Below are 14,923 nucleotides of genomic sequence, written 5' to 3'. Positions count from 1 at the left end.
AGGACTGATAACAGCTTTGCCACACAGCATCTTCACATGAGAAGTGAGGTTGTCAAAGTTACAGAACTTCAAGGAGTGCGTATTGCACTCCCTGAGAGCAGCTTATATTCTTTTACAAGAAGGCCTATTCACATATATTTACTATTTACCGTAAATACGATCTCTGGCTTCCAAAATTATTCAGAAAAAGTGGTGTCCTGTCTAAAGTCCTGAGCTTGGTTCTCCTGACAATAGCAAGAGTTTGCTTGCCAGACCTCCCCTTACCATGGGGCCTCATCTATACACCCACTTAGGTGGGCAACAGCCATGATCCACCAGCAGCCCAGGTTTATCTGACAAATAAACTCAGACAAATGAATCCACACTCTATGCCATGCTGGCAATTTTTTAACCTTGGAAGTCTAAGGGTTGTGACTGTGCCCACTCTTCCCTGCTGCTTTAGTAGCACAAGCCTATTGCAGTGGAAAACTAACCATTTTCACTTGGCATGGACATACCAGAGACACTTGGATGTGGCATCATCTTGTGAACGTTTCAGAAAGCAGGCTCCAAGGATGGGAATTCACAGTGAGCAGAGCTCCCACCTGGGACCACTTACACAGTTCCCTTGTCCTAAAAGGTAATTGCATGAGCCCAACACCTGCAAAAATGGAAACCAGTGAGATTTTCCCTGCGTGTTCTGTGTCATTATTTAGCTGTCCTCCCACCAGTAAGCCATGAAGAAATTGGTGGTTGTAGCTCTGGGGCTAATGATTTCTCATTTTCATTTGCTATTGATTCCAACTGCAAGAAAGGTCAATGATAAGGAACTTACACAGTTTGGAAAGGAGAATGAAGCTGGCATCTGATGCCAAGGGTCTTCCCCATTGCTGGCTCTGCATTGCTAAGCCAGCGCTTGCAATAAGAAGTCGTTTTATTCCATGAAACTTTGGACTTGCAGATTGCAAAATGCAGGTTCAGCCGCCAGTTGCTTGAACCTACTCCTCTCCTTTCCCATGTGCTGGATAGAGATCTCCAGTGCATATTCCGTCTTCTCCAGGGCAGCTGGGCTCCAGCTCACCAGTCCAAGGCACTGACAGGTGCTAGTGACTGCTTGGCTACAATCTGGTACGTAACAAAGTAGACAGACATTTTAGAGTGCTCAGCATCTTGTCAAAGAGACTTGCACTTCAAAACACACTTCACTTCAAAATCTCAACCACATCCAACAGGATAAAGTCTATGGCAGAGGGAACTTCTTTCTACAACCCTACCTGGTGACAAGTAATACACAGTCATACGCATCTTCTACACCTTTTTAGTTTTTTGAATACAGGATGAATCTCAGCAAATGTTATTTCTGCCAGCTGAGGTCCTGGCCTCTTAAATACCTCTTTTGGGACTTGGCATGTCCCCTGGTATTTGTTTCGTTTCATGGCTGCTTGCCATGAGATGCATTTGTAGGACTTCCAGCTCTGCAGAGGCTCCGCTGCCCTGCGTCTGCCATCCAGCAGCAACCCCGTTTGCGAGACATGTCCCAGAGCTACGGATGCAGCTTGCTGGCTGATCCTGCCTGGATCAGGGTGAAGCAGGCTTGCTGTAGCATTCCCATCCTCAAGGTGACAAAAAGATTCTGTGCCTCAGGAGTGCTGCCTTGTGGAAAGCAAGGGAGAAATGAGGTGAATTACCTTTGTGAGTTATTTTTTCAGATATAAAAGCAATAAATTGATAAATACACCTTAAATACATTTTGTGTGGAGATAACTAGACAGGCAGAGCTGTGTGGTTTCCTAGGTAGATGTTTCCTGCTGGTTTTGATCACTTCAGTACAGATTCTATACCTGCTTAAGATATTGAGCGGAAGGACCATTCAGGACCCTAGCATAAATTTGGTTTGGCTAGTTGTGTTTGGTGTATTGGATAAGACCCAAACCATGATAAGCAACCTGGAAGCTGCAACGTATTTACTCTAAGGAGTGCTAATGGAAAGGCTTGTTTGATTTATTCTGTTACATCATATAAAAAGAATTTTTGCAATTAACGGGTGTATGGTGCACAATCAAATTTCTTTTATCAGGAGAAACACTCTGAGTCTATTGAAGCCATGTACCATATCATGCCCGCAGTTACAGTGTGCACCTATTCGATCTGCCCTGCTGTAGCTGAAATTGAAAGCAGTAACTTTCATGAGAGCTGGGTCGCTACAAAGTGTCACTTTGTTCTCTGGATCCACCCCAGCTTTTTGTCTTTAAATTTTGTCTGTGTGCTAGTTTCCTTTTGCCAGCCTCTGCTAACGCTGTCCATGCTGGCTTTTATTTCTTCTGTAATCAGAAAAGCTTGTCGCTCAGAGCACAGCAGCATACTTGCACTTTTATAGTATAGTTTTGCAAATGAGCAGAGCTTTTGAATATTACTGAAATGACCATCCATCTTCATCTGCACAACTCAACCTCCCCATGCAATTTATATCCAGATTTCATGCAGTACCATTCTGGTTCAAGAAACCTGCAATGTTTGCATATTTCAACAACTCCCTACCTACTGTAATCCTCAGCCTCAAGCTAGCAATGTGCTCTAAGTCACTGGCACTGCTCCTGAGCTTGCTTTGTCACCCTCCAGCTCTGGATACTGCCTCTTCACCTTGCAAGTGAACTGGAGATGAAAACCACTAGTGAAGTATGAGAACATACATATATAAATAAAAAACCCTCCAACACCTGGAAGCCAGTTCACTGGCTCAATGAAAAGGTATAAAGAGGTGAGAACAGAGGGCAAGTCAAAGGTAAGAAGGGGTCTCCTTTCCTATGAGCTGTGCTGGCTCCAACCCCTCCTTCTGCACTGTGGACTCCAAAGAAGAAGGGTTTGCCTCCCTTCTGTGACCACAGCCATTGCCAGCCCCAAGGTCTAGCTGGGAAACAGCCGAGGGCTGTTGTCCTTTGTCATTCAGGCAACAGAAGCAAGCACTGAAGTTGAAAGTCCAAGTCCTGCTGGACCTTAAATACAGGCAAACGCTGTTTCTTCAAAAAGTGCCAAGGAAAGGCATTCACACACAACAGCATTAGAACAAGCTTTCCTCTGGTTGAGTAACCAAGCATTAGAAACACAGGGAACGCAGTATTTCCAGCCCTTCTAAAACCCTACTGTGACCTCCTGACCCCATATGATACACTAAAGCCCACCCTATGGGACACCAGAAGGGGTCCTCACAAGGAGCCTTTCTCTTACTCAGCACAACAGAGCAGACAGAAATAAAGACTGCAGTATGACTGTGTACGGAAGCAGAGCTAGGATTTCCTAACAGGCCTGTGATTGGTTCCACAATGGAAATTATGGTCATCTTCGCTTGATACAACAGGAGTTTTGCAAAGAGCTATCAACCCTGCATGGAAAGGTGGTGTTTATTTCCTTAAAATTGACGATGGGAGAAAACCATCTCCTTAGGCTGTGACACAAGCCCTGTTTATCCCACAGAGTTATGCCTCATATCCTTGCACAGTCCTTTCCTTATGCTGATGCTCCCTATTACTGCTACATGGTTCAGTTCATATCATGTTGTTTACATTGTGATTTCTTATTTTCTTTAACTTTTTTTTCCTGACAGGAATGTGCATTCTGCACCAGTCTTGGTGTGAAGGGTGTCAAGAGAGGTGTATGCATCCTCTCTGTATCTCTCAGTTTGACTCTGGGACACTTCACTGTACCTGGAGACCCACAGTCGACCCCCAAGGAGCTAGGTGTGTCTAGCATAAACTCTGCACAAATGCTTTCATAAATCAATATACCTTGATTACAATCATGCATGTTGCTGGGCTGACTGAAGAAAGCTTTTGTAAAAAGGTTGTTCTGCGCCTTGGCAGGAGCAGGATATCCTGGAATTTCAGCTGACGTCCATACCCAGCTATTGTATTTACAGAGGTATAAAGAGACCTTGCCTTAACCTGGGCCAGAGGGGAGAGGCTGCAGCAAGGACACTGCTGTCGAGGCGTCAGCAGGAGCTGCCAGGTGAGAGACCAGTTCCAAGTAAATGGCTCTTTATGAGACTGTCTCATCAAGTTCTGCCTGCCTGAGTTGGTCCTTTCTCTCTGTTGTTGCCAGCCAGAAGCATGCATACCTTTCCATTCCTGTGTTCCCTCCTTCTCTGCAATGGTGTAACGGTTGCTGCACAGAAAAAGATCCAGAAGCTCCCTGATGAAGAGGAAGAAAGCTCAGCTCAGATACGGACCCCACAGACTCTGTCTCGAGGTGAGCAACTAGGATGCTTAAGGCAGTTCTGAAGCACCTGTACTTCCCTGTTGCAGTGGCTAGTGTGCACCTCCACCCATATATCCAGGCACGCAAATATCCGAGAGCAGCAGCTGGGAGATTCCCCACTGTGTTACTATTCATCAGAAGCAGAAGCCCAAACCTACCTTTCACAGGTGCCATTTCCACTGTGGCCAAGAGCACTGGTGCGTTCAGCAGGGGAGAAGTCCTCACGCTCTGTGCTTGGGAACAGCTACAGGTGCTTTGCTCCAAACCTGGGCTGGGGATGGGGCCAAGAGCCAGGCTGTTACACCAGCTGCTGATCAGCTGCTGGATCAGCTTTGCAGAGGCTGAGCTCAATAGGCAGCCCCATCAGCAGCCCTTACCCCTACAAAGGCATACCATGTACGCAGGAGACCATAGTCACACAGCTAAGCTGCAGCTAGCTCAACCCCTCTGCTGTCTGCTTTCCTGCCAGCATTGTAGGTCAGGCACGGGCAAGCAGGTGCATCCTCTTCCTCCCTGGGGTCTCCTTCGGGTGATGCAGGGCATGAGCAGCGTGCTGTAGCCATTGCAAGGGGCTCCAGACTCAGGTCCAAGCTTTGCTCCATCAAGCAAGATCCAAGCACCTCATGCCAAAAACACTCTTGTATCCCTACCCTCCCTAGCCCCCAGCCTGTTGAGCAATCCCTTACTGCAGGAAGCCATAGGCAAGCAGCAAGCCTGATTCAGCTCTTTGGGAGGGTGTACGGGTTCAGGGAGAAACTGAGCTTCAGTTTTTGAGTGGCTGGAAATACCTGTCTAATCCTAATCCGCCACCTAAGCCCTATCAAGGCTGGGGTTTCACCCCCCTTCCCTATCATCCATTTCTTTGCACCTTTCTGCTTGGGGCTCTCCTGGTACCCACAAACCACCCTGAGGGTCTCGACACCCTGAGGGAAGGTGCCTAGTTTGTGCCACCCAATTATACATGCGGCTCCAGATCCCCATTCTGCAGAACATCCTCACCCATACTGACCAGCAAATTAACTAAGGGTGCTCTGCTCTCAACAGGCTGGGGAGATGACATTGAATGGGCACAGACATATGAAGAAGGTTTAGCACGATCAAAAACCAGGTAATCCTCAATTCTTGTTATGCCTTTTGGTTCATATGTTTAACTGCACAGAACAAAGCTATGCTCTAACATGATGTTCAGACTGTGCCTTGTTGTATTTTCCTGTATGGTAGGGAGGCTGTACAAGATCTTGGTGAGAGCTTAACTTCTAGGAGCTGAGCAAATGCCCTTTCATAGTGTCCAGTGTTACCTTCTTAGTGATACACCCCTCTGTACGTGGCTGTGTCCACACCTCCCTGCTAACCTGGCTGCTATTGCTCTCACAATGTAAATATATCCCTGGAGCAACTCAGTGCCTTAACACTTCGCAAGTGCAGTCTGTAAAAGGTCTGAATTGCCTCCCCACTCCTTTCCTGCGATGTCGTTTCAGCAAGAAGCCACTGATGGTTATTCACCACTTGGAAGAGTGTCCTTACAGCCAAGGTGAGCAAAGCAAACCCTTCCAAACCACCTGGGAGATCCAAATCTGTCAGTGCTCATTCCTTAAAAGGCATTTAAGCACTTGGTGTGAAGCCTTTCCAGCACATGCAGGGAAAGGGAGAGACAGTAAATCCACTGGGGACCCTTGAGAAGAGTTGGGGAATAAAATTTGTAAAGTTTTTCTGAGCAGTAACATGCTCTGGGTCAAAACTTCCCTGGCTACAAAACAAGCAGGTAGACACCGAGCTTTCCTCCTTTATCCTCTTTCACACCCCTGATCTCCTGTCAGTTCTCCTTCCTGCCTACTCCCAACTCCAGCCCTGGGCCCCAGCAAACATGGAAATCATCAGCTCGTGTGATTAAAGCTTGGGAAGTTGTATCCCCTCAGAAAGAGGCCCTGAAAATAGACCATATCAAGCCAGCAAGGTTAGGCATCACGCTGCCTCCGTTGCATTGTTTTATACTGTAGCTTTGAATAAAAGGGAGAGTCAGACACTAGGAAAATTATCTTTATAGCCTCATATTCACCGATTCACAGGGACTGCAACATGCCTTTATTGGCATACTTTCATCTGCAGACAAGAACCTTAGAAGTGCAACAGTTTACAGCCTTGGAAAGCTCAAATCATCTTCTGGCCTGCAAGAGCATCTGTTTTATACACTTTCCTCTTACTCTTATGAGGCCTCCTGCCAAAAAGTGTGTCAGACCACTCACTATCAATTGATAACCTCCTAGGTTATCGAGAACAAAGTGTGGTTTGTCAGGGAAGTCTGGCCCCACCATGTCTTATGAAACTTCTGTAAGTATTTGTTCCCCCAAATGCATACAGCTTAAATTGTGCAAACAACTCGCACGCTCTCTAGTAGTAGTGTAGTAGATGGCTGAATAAAGCCAAGCTGTATGCATTCATGACCTGTTCAGCCCCTGGGAAGGAAATGTATGTGTACACCAGCATTTCAGTTCCTCAAGGACTAAATGTCTTTTGCATTTTACTTTACGAGAACCAACTCCTCCACTCTTTGTGAGACATATGCATATCAAACTGGTGCCGGTCATTTACTGGTTTATTTAGGATCAATATAAGATGATGTAAACCCATGAAAACCAGTGATCCAGATTTTTTTTTTTCCCACCCAAGTAATGTATTTCTCTTTCTTCTAGCTTTAAGGAAAGCATTTGCTTCTAGCCCAGAAATCCAGCAGATGGCTCAGGAGGACTTCATCATGCTCAATCTGGTAGTAAGTTTGTATTTTAAAATATTAATTGAAATGTTTACTGGGGAGTGGAATAAGCCATATTAAAAGCAGAAATGGATTAACTTTGCACAGCTTTGAAGTTGTATTTGAAATTCTCTTTTTTCTCCCACTTGTCTGGGGATGTACAACAGGGTTTGCAAAACACCAACGCAGTTCCTCCTTGGAGAGAAGGCAGGGAGACACTGCCATACACATGTATGCATACTTACTGGTATGGAAATACCATTTGGTATATTCCAACCACAGCTAGTATTCTGATACAATTTAAAAATACTCAGTCATCAGGCTTTCTGAGTTACCTGCCTGGGGTTTCTGTCCTCATCCCCAAGCATCTAGGAGGGGACAGCTTGGACAGACCAGGGAAAGTCCCTATTTGATCATACCAGAATTGTCAGTTGTTGGTAGATGAGGCAAGCTCCGCTGATTCAGGCCATTTCTAGCGCTCAGACAATTACCCGTCACTAAGAGGCTATCTAACTCCGACAGCATTCCAGCAGTGATGACAACATGGCGCCTGATGGCCATTACGTCCCTCGGATCCTCTTTGTGGGTGAGTCTCTGGGGTCAGGGGAATCATCACTGAAGCTAGAGAAATAACCCAGACTTTCAGAGTGAACAGCTTAACCACACAAATAAAAATTGGGCCTTATTTCAGCATACTTGTTGAGCAATCAGAGCTTAAGTCAGGCACCCAAAACCACTACCATCTTTTTAAAAACAGGACTGTGACAGTCTCATTCCACTAGTGGAAATGAACGGCATGTCACTGCTATTAACTGCTAACATATATCCTTTAAGAGTTTGGGCCTGCCTACGTGACTCTGTGCCACAACATCTGAATATAGCCTCTTACTCCCAGCCTGTCCTCAGATGAATGACAAATGCTCTGTCCAAGGGCAGAGCAAAGGCCCATCACCAACCGTGACCAACAACTATACAAAAGGCAAACTTACCATCAAACTGCCGGGTACAAAGGGGACAATGGACAATAATCTTGAGCCAACAGACAAGGCTTGTGTGTAGAGGATCTGTTCATGATGAGTTTCAGAAGTAGACATTAATGTACAGCTGCTGAAAGCCTGGTGCTTCCAGATGTACTTTTCCAGCCATAAAAAGGCCAATCAACACCATTTTAAAAGGCTTTTATCCTCACAAAATTATTCACCACAGCCCCACTTCACAAAGCCAGAGTTGCTAATATCTTGTACTTTTTCCCCCCTCAAGATCCTTCAATGACAGTTCGAGCTGATCTAACTGGCAAATATGGGAACAGGATGTACGCTTACGAACCAGAAGATATTTCGACCTGTGAGTGAATGGGCACTTTACTGATCCCTTTTTAGCCATCTCAAGTTTATACGAGACAAATGTCGTTCAGGGAAGAGGGTATAAGAGAATCTTGAGAAATGCTGGATCTATTTCTGCAGCAAAACTTGCTCAAAGCCCTTTATAAACATGAATGAAGTAAATTTAGTGTAAGTGCCTTCTAGGAAAAACCATTGCTGAATACTTCTGAAGAACTGGGCAGTAAAGTATGGTGAGATTGTCCTCAGTCTCTGAAGCCGGCTGGCAGAGTTTCCAAACGCTGTATAAGTTTGGCCCCAAAACCCCACCTGCGTCAGTTCAAGGCACTTGCAGACTTGAGTACGCTGCTGCTCTGCTTCATAACCTTAACTGCAGAAGCTGTTTCAGTACTTCTCGCCCTAGGGGTAACCAAAGTTTAAAAATACATATTCCTCGAGGGCTGGAATTGATTCCTAAGGGTTGATGTCTCTGCACTCCCCTCTCCTGGCTGCCCACTTTAATAACACTTTGAGAATTGTATGTTTCTGAGGTCTCAACCCCCAGATTATAGCAAGTTGGGATGAGCCAGATTCAAAAGCTTTGGGTAACAGAACAAACCACTTCCCACAGACAAGCAGGCTAACAATAATCCAGTGATCTGGGTTCACAGTCTTTTCTAGTTTTTCCACTCCAACAACACACAGACTTTTGTCTGACACTCAGACAAAGCTTTGAGCCTCACGGGACACCTGCAGAATGCAGAAAAGAGCATCTGTACCCCCCACAAACACCATCAGATGAACTGGTGTATTCTAATGGCACTCTGACACTGGAGCATCGATTAAAACACATTATATACTCTTTTGCCACCAGGAGGAGTTAATGAAATAGTCCAAGAGAAAGGAAGGGGAGGGGGGGAATTAATTTCTCCCAAATCAGTGTCTGAATATTTTCTAGAAGCCAATCACTAATTGCAGTCAACACCTGTTGCTGAGACAAAACAACTAGTCAAAACTACTCATTAAAATTGAAAAAAAAAAAAAAAAAGGTTTTTTTAAAGACCTTTTAGAAGTCTAGCTATCCAGAGTGGCTTTAATTTCTGACCTTAAGCTGTGTAGACGTAGGAATCTTCCCTGTCATCCTTAGTATCTGCAGTGCTTTCTCCGCAGTGATTGAAAACATGAGACAAGCAAAGCTGCTTCTGCGCACAGAGCTCTGAGCCCGGGGCAGCACCGACCTGTACACACGTGCTGAGATGACAGCCCCGGCAGCGCCAAGAGATGCAGAACAGCACATGCGGCGCATCCTTGTGCCTCCCCTCGCAGACCTTTGTCGAGAAGCCATGGTCATGAGAACTTGGTGCAATAGATACACCCACTGATTTTTAAGTAGCAGTCTATCTTAATGACTTTACAGTTATCATTAATAGAGGAGAATTGTCTTTTGTAGCGTTCACAAACTCTTCTTTACCCCAACTGGTGTCATTCTAAAAAGCACACTTTGATTATAAATACATTTTCTAAGTTTCTCTTGTGTGTGCCTAGCTACGTTGTACTTGTTGCAGTCATTTTTCCACAGCACAACTTTTTTTTCCCTCTTCTTAAGCCATAAGTTTGAAAGGCTTTTAGTATAGTGAGAAACAACAGAATGCAACCATATGTGAAGATGGGTTTTGTATTTTCATTGCTTTGTGAATTGCCATGCTCACTAATGTGAATTTCAGAAAATTGTTTTATTATTGTTAAAAATTTTGCTGCATAATTCAAACAACAAAAATAGAGGATCAGCCCATTTCCTTTCCAAATTTCTTTTCCTTGATTTCCACATTATTTTATGTGCACAGCCATAATAAAAAAAAATTGATACTCTGTAGACTGAGCAAGTCCGTCTTATCACAACATGGCTGTTAACCAAGCGCATTCAGCCTCCAGCTGGGCACACTGAGTCTATGATATGAAAATCAAGAATTTGTAAATCACTGCAAGTAAATTCTGACTGGGGAATCATTAATGGCCCTGTAACCCACCCCAAAGGAAGATACGCTTGATGTGTACATTGCAGCTACAGCTGTGCTGTTTCTGCAGTAATCATACTAAGCTTAATTAGCTGGATTAGACGAACAGGCATCGGTTCAACAGAAACTATCATGGCTGCACCTACTTACAATCCAAAAAAACAAAAACCCCACCACAGCCTGTCCCTGTCAGGAGCATCCCATGGGAACAAAACAAAGCACGCTAGCTAACAAATACCTTTCTTTTTTTGAGCAAAAGGGCTGGTGGGTGGGAGAAAGGTTAAACTTCTTCCAGCATTAAGAACACAGGTATAATTCACAGAAGTCACCTGGGAGCTGTTTCGTAACCACAGGCTGCTGGCAGGGGCTTACAGTAAAAACATGGTTCTGAGCAGCCGATGGCAGCCAAAGGAGATGGGTACGGCAGCAGAATTACAGTGCCCTCAGCAGCTTCTGTGTGAAACGCAGAAGACTGTGTGTGTTCAGAAGTGATCAGCGATTCCCTGTGATCACTAGGAAAAAGAGAATTAAAGAGGAATTTGAAGACAAGGCCTGCAGCAGATTGAGCCCCTGGGAGAAGTTGCATATGAGACAAATAAAAGGGCAAATAAAGACAGGGATCAGCCGTAGGGGAGAAGAGCAACCCTGGGGTTACCCAGCAGAGACAGGAGAGCTGGTTGGAGCTCAGAGCAGAGGTGGGAGCAGTTCAGAGAGGACAATGATGGGCTGAGTGCTGCCACAGGACCCGGGGTGGTCAGAGAGGGGCATCCTAGCGGGTACCTGCATGAGGGAGGCTGCCGGCACAGAGGGGCAGAGGGCACCTCAGAGCTCAGTGAGCAATGCCGGCATTGCTCAGACACTACCGCAGTGGGCCACGGAGGAAATTAAACATGGTTAACCCCTAGAATGAGTAAGAGTTACTTAACTGCAGTAAAACTTTTCAGCAAGGAAGCAAGCACAATGGCCTAAGGCCAGTTTTGTTTTCTTTTTTCTAAATATGTTTCTCCCCAGTGATTAGCAAGGACATTTTAGCAAAAGCAGGTGTTTAACCTCTACTGATCACCATCTGAAATACAACCACCAGAATTAAAATCTGTTTGGGCTGCAGTTAAAAGTTTATAGGAAAGCTTTGTAATGCAGGAATTTATAGATGTGTTAACCACGAAGCTGATACTCTCTTTGGAAGAAACCCACCAGCTACCAAGAAGATCGATGCTCTTACAAGCCACAAATGCCTAGATCAAACAGGAGCAGAAGCAGCAGTACTTGCAAACCCCATTCAATAAACACAGCTTATAGGCCTCCACTGCGCTGGCAGTAATAAAGATCCACAGAAAGAGCTGTATCATTATCACATCCTTTGCATTTATCTGCACATGGAGCTGTGCTGACCAAGGGTCAGCCAGAAAACAGAAAGATAACAGTTTAGTTGTTAGCATTCCAGGCACTGACTCCAGGGCTGGGAGCTCACACCTCTTGGTCTGTCTAAGCTTGCTTGCAAACTCAGCTTGGTATCATTGCCTCCAGATGTCGTGGCCTTGGATACTGCAAGGTCTGAAGATTAACTCCTCGATTACAGGCAATGTCAGCAGAAGTATTGGCAAAATCCCAAAACTGCAGCTAACCACACTGGAGGGCATTCCTGGCATCCCCCTCCCTTCAGCTTCGGGCAAACAGCCAAAGCAGCCAGCAAGTCCCAGAACCAGAGAGCTTCTCCTGCACACAGCTTGCAGCCGCCGTGTCAGAGCTCACCTGCCCCAGCTCCATCCCTCCGTGCCGTTGCTCCTCCTTCTTGGGGTTTGTACCTCCAACACCCCTCAGAACATGACAGCTCTGCTCAGCTGCCACTGAGGGAGGACTGAAGTGAGCAAGGACTTGCTTTTTCTGTGAGCCACTTCCTCCTGCTCTGTAATCACTTCAGCAAACTAGAATGAGTTATGAGGAAAAGGAAAAGAAAACACACAATTTTCTTATAATAAGATTCCCAGAGCTGCACACTTGCTCTTTTACAAGGGCTGCCCCAGGAGCAGATACAAAAGATAACCATTCCTTAGCAATCCATGTTTCTTACTCTATGCAGAGCCACAGTCCTCTAGATGATGTATGCTAGTTCCTTTAAAAAATAGACCAGATTAATATATTTGTGCACAAACTAGGAGCTGGAATACTGGGCAGTAAATACTAGACCATGCTTTCTGAAGAAGAGGAGAAACACAAGCTAAAAATCACTTTAACTTGCACCAAAATCCCAGTCCTCTAACTGAACCCAGGTCTTTGTACAGTGCAACCCCAGCTGGGTTGGGGAAAATTCTCAGAGATCGGAATGCTGTCTTAGGAACAGATTTGGAAATTAAAGCTTAATGAAGGTTGTGCCCCGTCCAGCGTTAGAAACCAATTCATGCTATTCCCAATCAATGTATTTAGTGAGACACAGACAGACAAATCAATTAGAAATTACTTTTTATTTTGTGAAGAACACTTGAAAAATAAAGACGAAAGCTTTTCCAGGCTTTGGAATGTAACCATCATAAACCGTGGAATCACAAAGACTCCATTTTAAAAAGGTGTTCCCTCTCCCCACCCCCATTTTTAATGAACTCTCTCATTGTGGAATGACCCACAATAGTTTTAAGGAAAAAATAGCATTTTGAGCCAACATTAGAAATAATCCAAGATTGGTTCAGTGCAGGCGCTGCTACATTACACTTTAACAAAGGCACATACTAAAATCCCCATGTTAGCACATGGAATCCATATTTAGATTTCTCCAAACTTCGTGTTTTCTAGAAGAGGCTAGAGTTATTAACAGGTACGTGGGAGGGCTGAGGTCAGTACAGCTGTCCAGCAAGGAACTGGAGGAATTAAAGTGACAGCAAAGTAAGTGCAATGCAATGAAACAATCTGCAGACACAAACCTTTCTTGCTTACCTTAGTAATCATCATGTACGATCATTTTTGGCTCGCAAGAACACTTGATATGGAAGAAGGCGATGCAAAATAAGATGGGGAAAGCAATTGGCTGCCCTCACCTCAGTCAGAAAAATCTATCCACACTACTAAGATTTCAAGATTCAAGTAAAGCCTACCTACAACCGAAATAGTGAGGAAATTAAAATATCCTCTTCTTGAATGAATCAGCCTAAGAAAGCACAGAAGCACGTGCTGAATTTTAAAGATATGCAAAGAAATAAATAATAATCATATGCTTCAAGGAGCTTTTGACTTTTTTTTTTCCTGATAGCTGAGAGTGTCAGGTTTTTTGTCTTGAAGCTGTCTGAAATACCAGAATATTGTTAACCTATAAAAGATAAACGAGAGATCTTCTCATATTAGCCAAAATTTTAGTAGTCTGCTGTACTGGCATCTTCTACACCTACACAAAGCAGGTTAAACATTTATGGTAGTCCCCAAAAGTGACTTGTATTTTGTCCTCTCGTTAACACAGATTTAACTAAGGATACCTCAGGCTATGTTCAAAAGCTATTTTTGAACAATTGCTTTGCTCATTTCAGAACAGGTTTCCGGACATTTGTGCAGTTCAACAAAGCTCTGCACTGTGTTTGAGAGCAGACTTCATGTGATACGGCAATCCATTTGCACAGGTTCCCAGCCGTTAACAGCCAAACACGTTAGATGCCACCAGCAAGTCACTGCTGCATAGAAATGCTTGTTATGTTATCTGCCACTGTTCCATTTTCACCTTATCATTCAAAACATGTTTAGAATTTGATTGTAAACAATTAACTCCATCAAGAGTTTGGGTTAATTTGTCAGTACTAGCTGTGCTCAAAGAAAATTCTGAACCTAATGGGAAATTAAGTTATGAATAGTCACATACAGTGGGGGAAACACAGTTTAAGTATTGTAAGCATTAAAAAAGTTTTGATAAAGATGCTTAAGTGTCAGCTTCTGGTCAACCCCAATTCCCAACCTCAGGGGTAGAGAAAAATATGGTCTCTCATCAGCTAGTTACACATGTTCTCATTCTTGAGATCCAGTCTCATAAGCACCTGGTAAACATTTTACTTAATACTTAAGAACCTTTGTTACTGAGTTCAGCTTGTAGTCAGCCATACACATCCTCTTCTGTTATGGATGCTGTAAATCAGCTTTGTGACACCAAGAGAAACTTCTTCTGAAATGTAACAAAGAATATTAGAACAATTGAAAAAATAAGAAATGGAGGGAAAGTCCTCTGAATAAGAGTACTGAAAATAAATACAAGCCTTTTTCTTGAGTACAATAAAACCCACTTAAGATCAAAAATCAGATCTGCCAATTTTTTCCATCCCTTTTGTTTGTTAATGAAGCTCATGGGAAAAAAACAAAAGCCCTAGCAACTTTAAATATATAGGTTACCGCACTGTTGTTCCATATTGCAAAAGGTCTTCAGGTTTTAGAGCTTGACAGATTCTGAACTTACTTTTTTTTTTTGCCAATTCAGTACGCTTTGTCCAGAGATTTCCACATTCCCTTCATTCCTGAAATCTGACTCCAGCTACTACAGCCTTAGGTTTATATATAAGGAGACAAAAACAAATTCTGGTATCACTAGTAACTTCAGTGATCAGAGATGAAAAAAAAAATCTTAAAAAAAGAGATGTTTATGA

The 14,923-nt window shown here is 44.0% G+C and overlaps 1 protein-coding gene across 1 annotated transcript; it reads left to right on the top strand.

The window, feature by feature from the left end:
- The first annotated feature begins 3,992 nt into the window (after positions 1-3,992).
- LOC104838319 (anterior gradient protein 3 homolog) lies at positions 3,993-9,518 on the top strand. Its single transcript, XM_010577999.1, has 7 exons — positions 3,993-4,221; positions 5,275-5,338; positions 5,709-5,761; positions 6,921-6,997; positions 7,502-7,565; positions 8,240-8,323; positions 9,469-9,518. Exons 1-7 carry the CDS (start codon positions 4,083-4,085, stop codon positions 9,516-9,518), a joined length of 531 nt encoding a protein of 176 aa, XP_010576301.1. The 5' UTR covers positions 3,993-4,082.
- The last annotated feature ends 5,405 nt before the right edge of the window (positions 9,519-14,923 follow it).

Source organism: Haliaeetus leucocephalus, unplaced genomic scaffold, assembly GCF_000737465.1.
Source record: "Haliaeetus leucocephalus isolate CR32 unplaced genomic scaffold, Haliaeetus_leucocephalus-4.0 Scaffold587, whole genome shotgun sequence".
Lineage (NCBI taxonomy): Eukaryota > Metazoa > Chordata > Aves > Accipitriformes > Accipitridae > Haliaeetus > Haliaeetus leucocephalus.
This window is presented reverse-complemented; position numbering and strand designations above follow the sequence as displayed.

What these genes read in the sequence shown, in the direction of transcription:
- LOC104838319 (XM_010577999.1), top strand. Translation starts at nt 4,083, where the DNA reads ATGCATACCTTTCCATTCCTGTGTTCCCTCCTTCTCTGCAATGGTGTA. An exon ending in TCATCATGCTCAATCTGGTA is followed by an intron (nt 6,998 to 7,501) that starts GTAAGTTTGTAT and finishes TAACTCCGACAG; the next exon opens with CATTCCAGCAGTGATGACAA. An exon ending in CCCTCGGATCCTCTTTGTGG is followed by an intron (nt 7,566 to 8,239) that starts GTGAGTCTCTGG and finishes TCCCCCCTCAAG; the next exon opens with ATCCTTCAATGACAGTTCGA.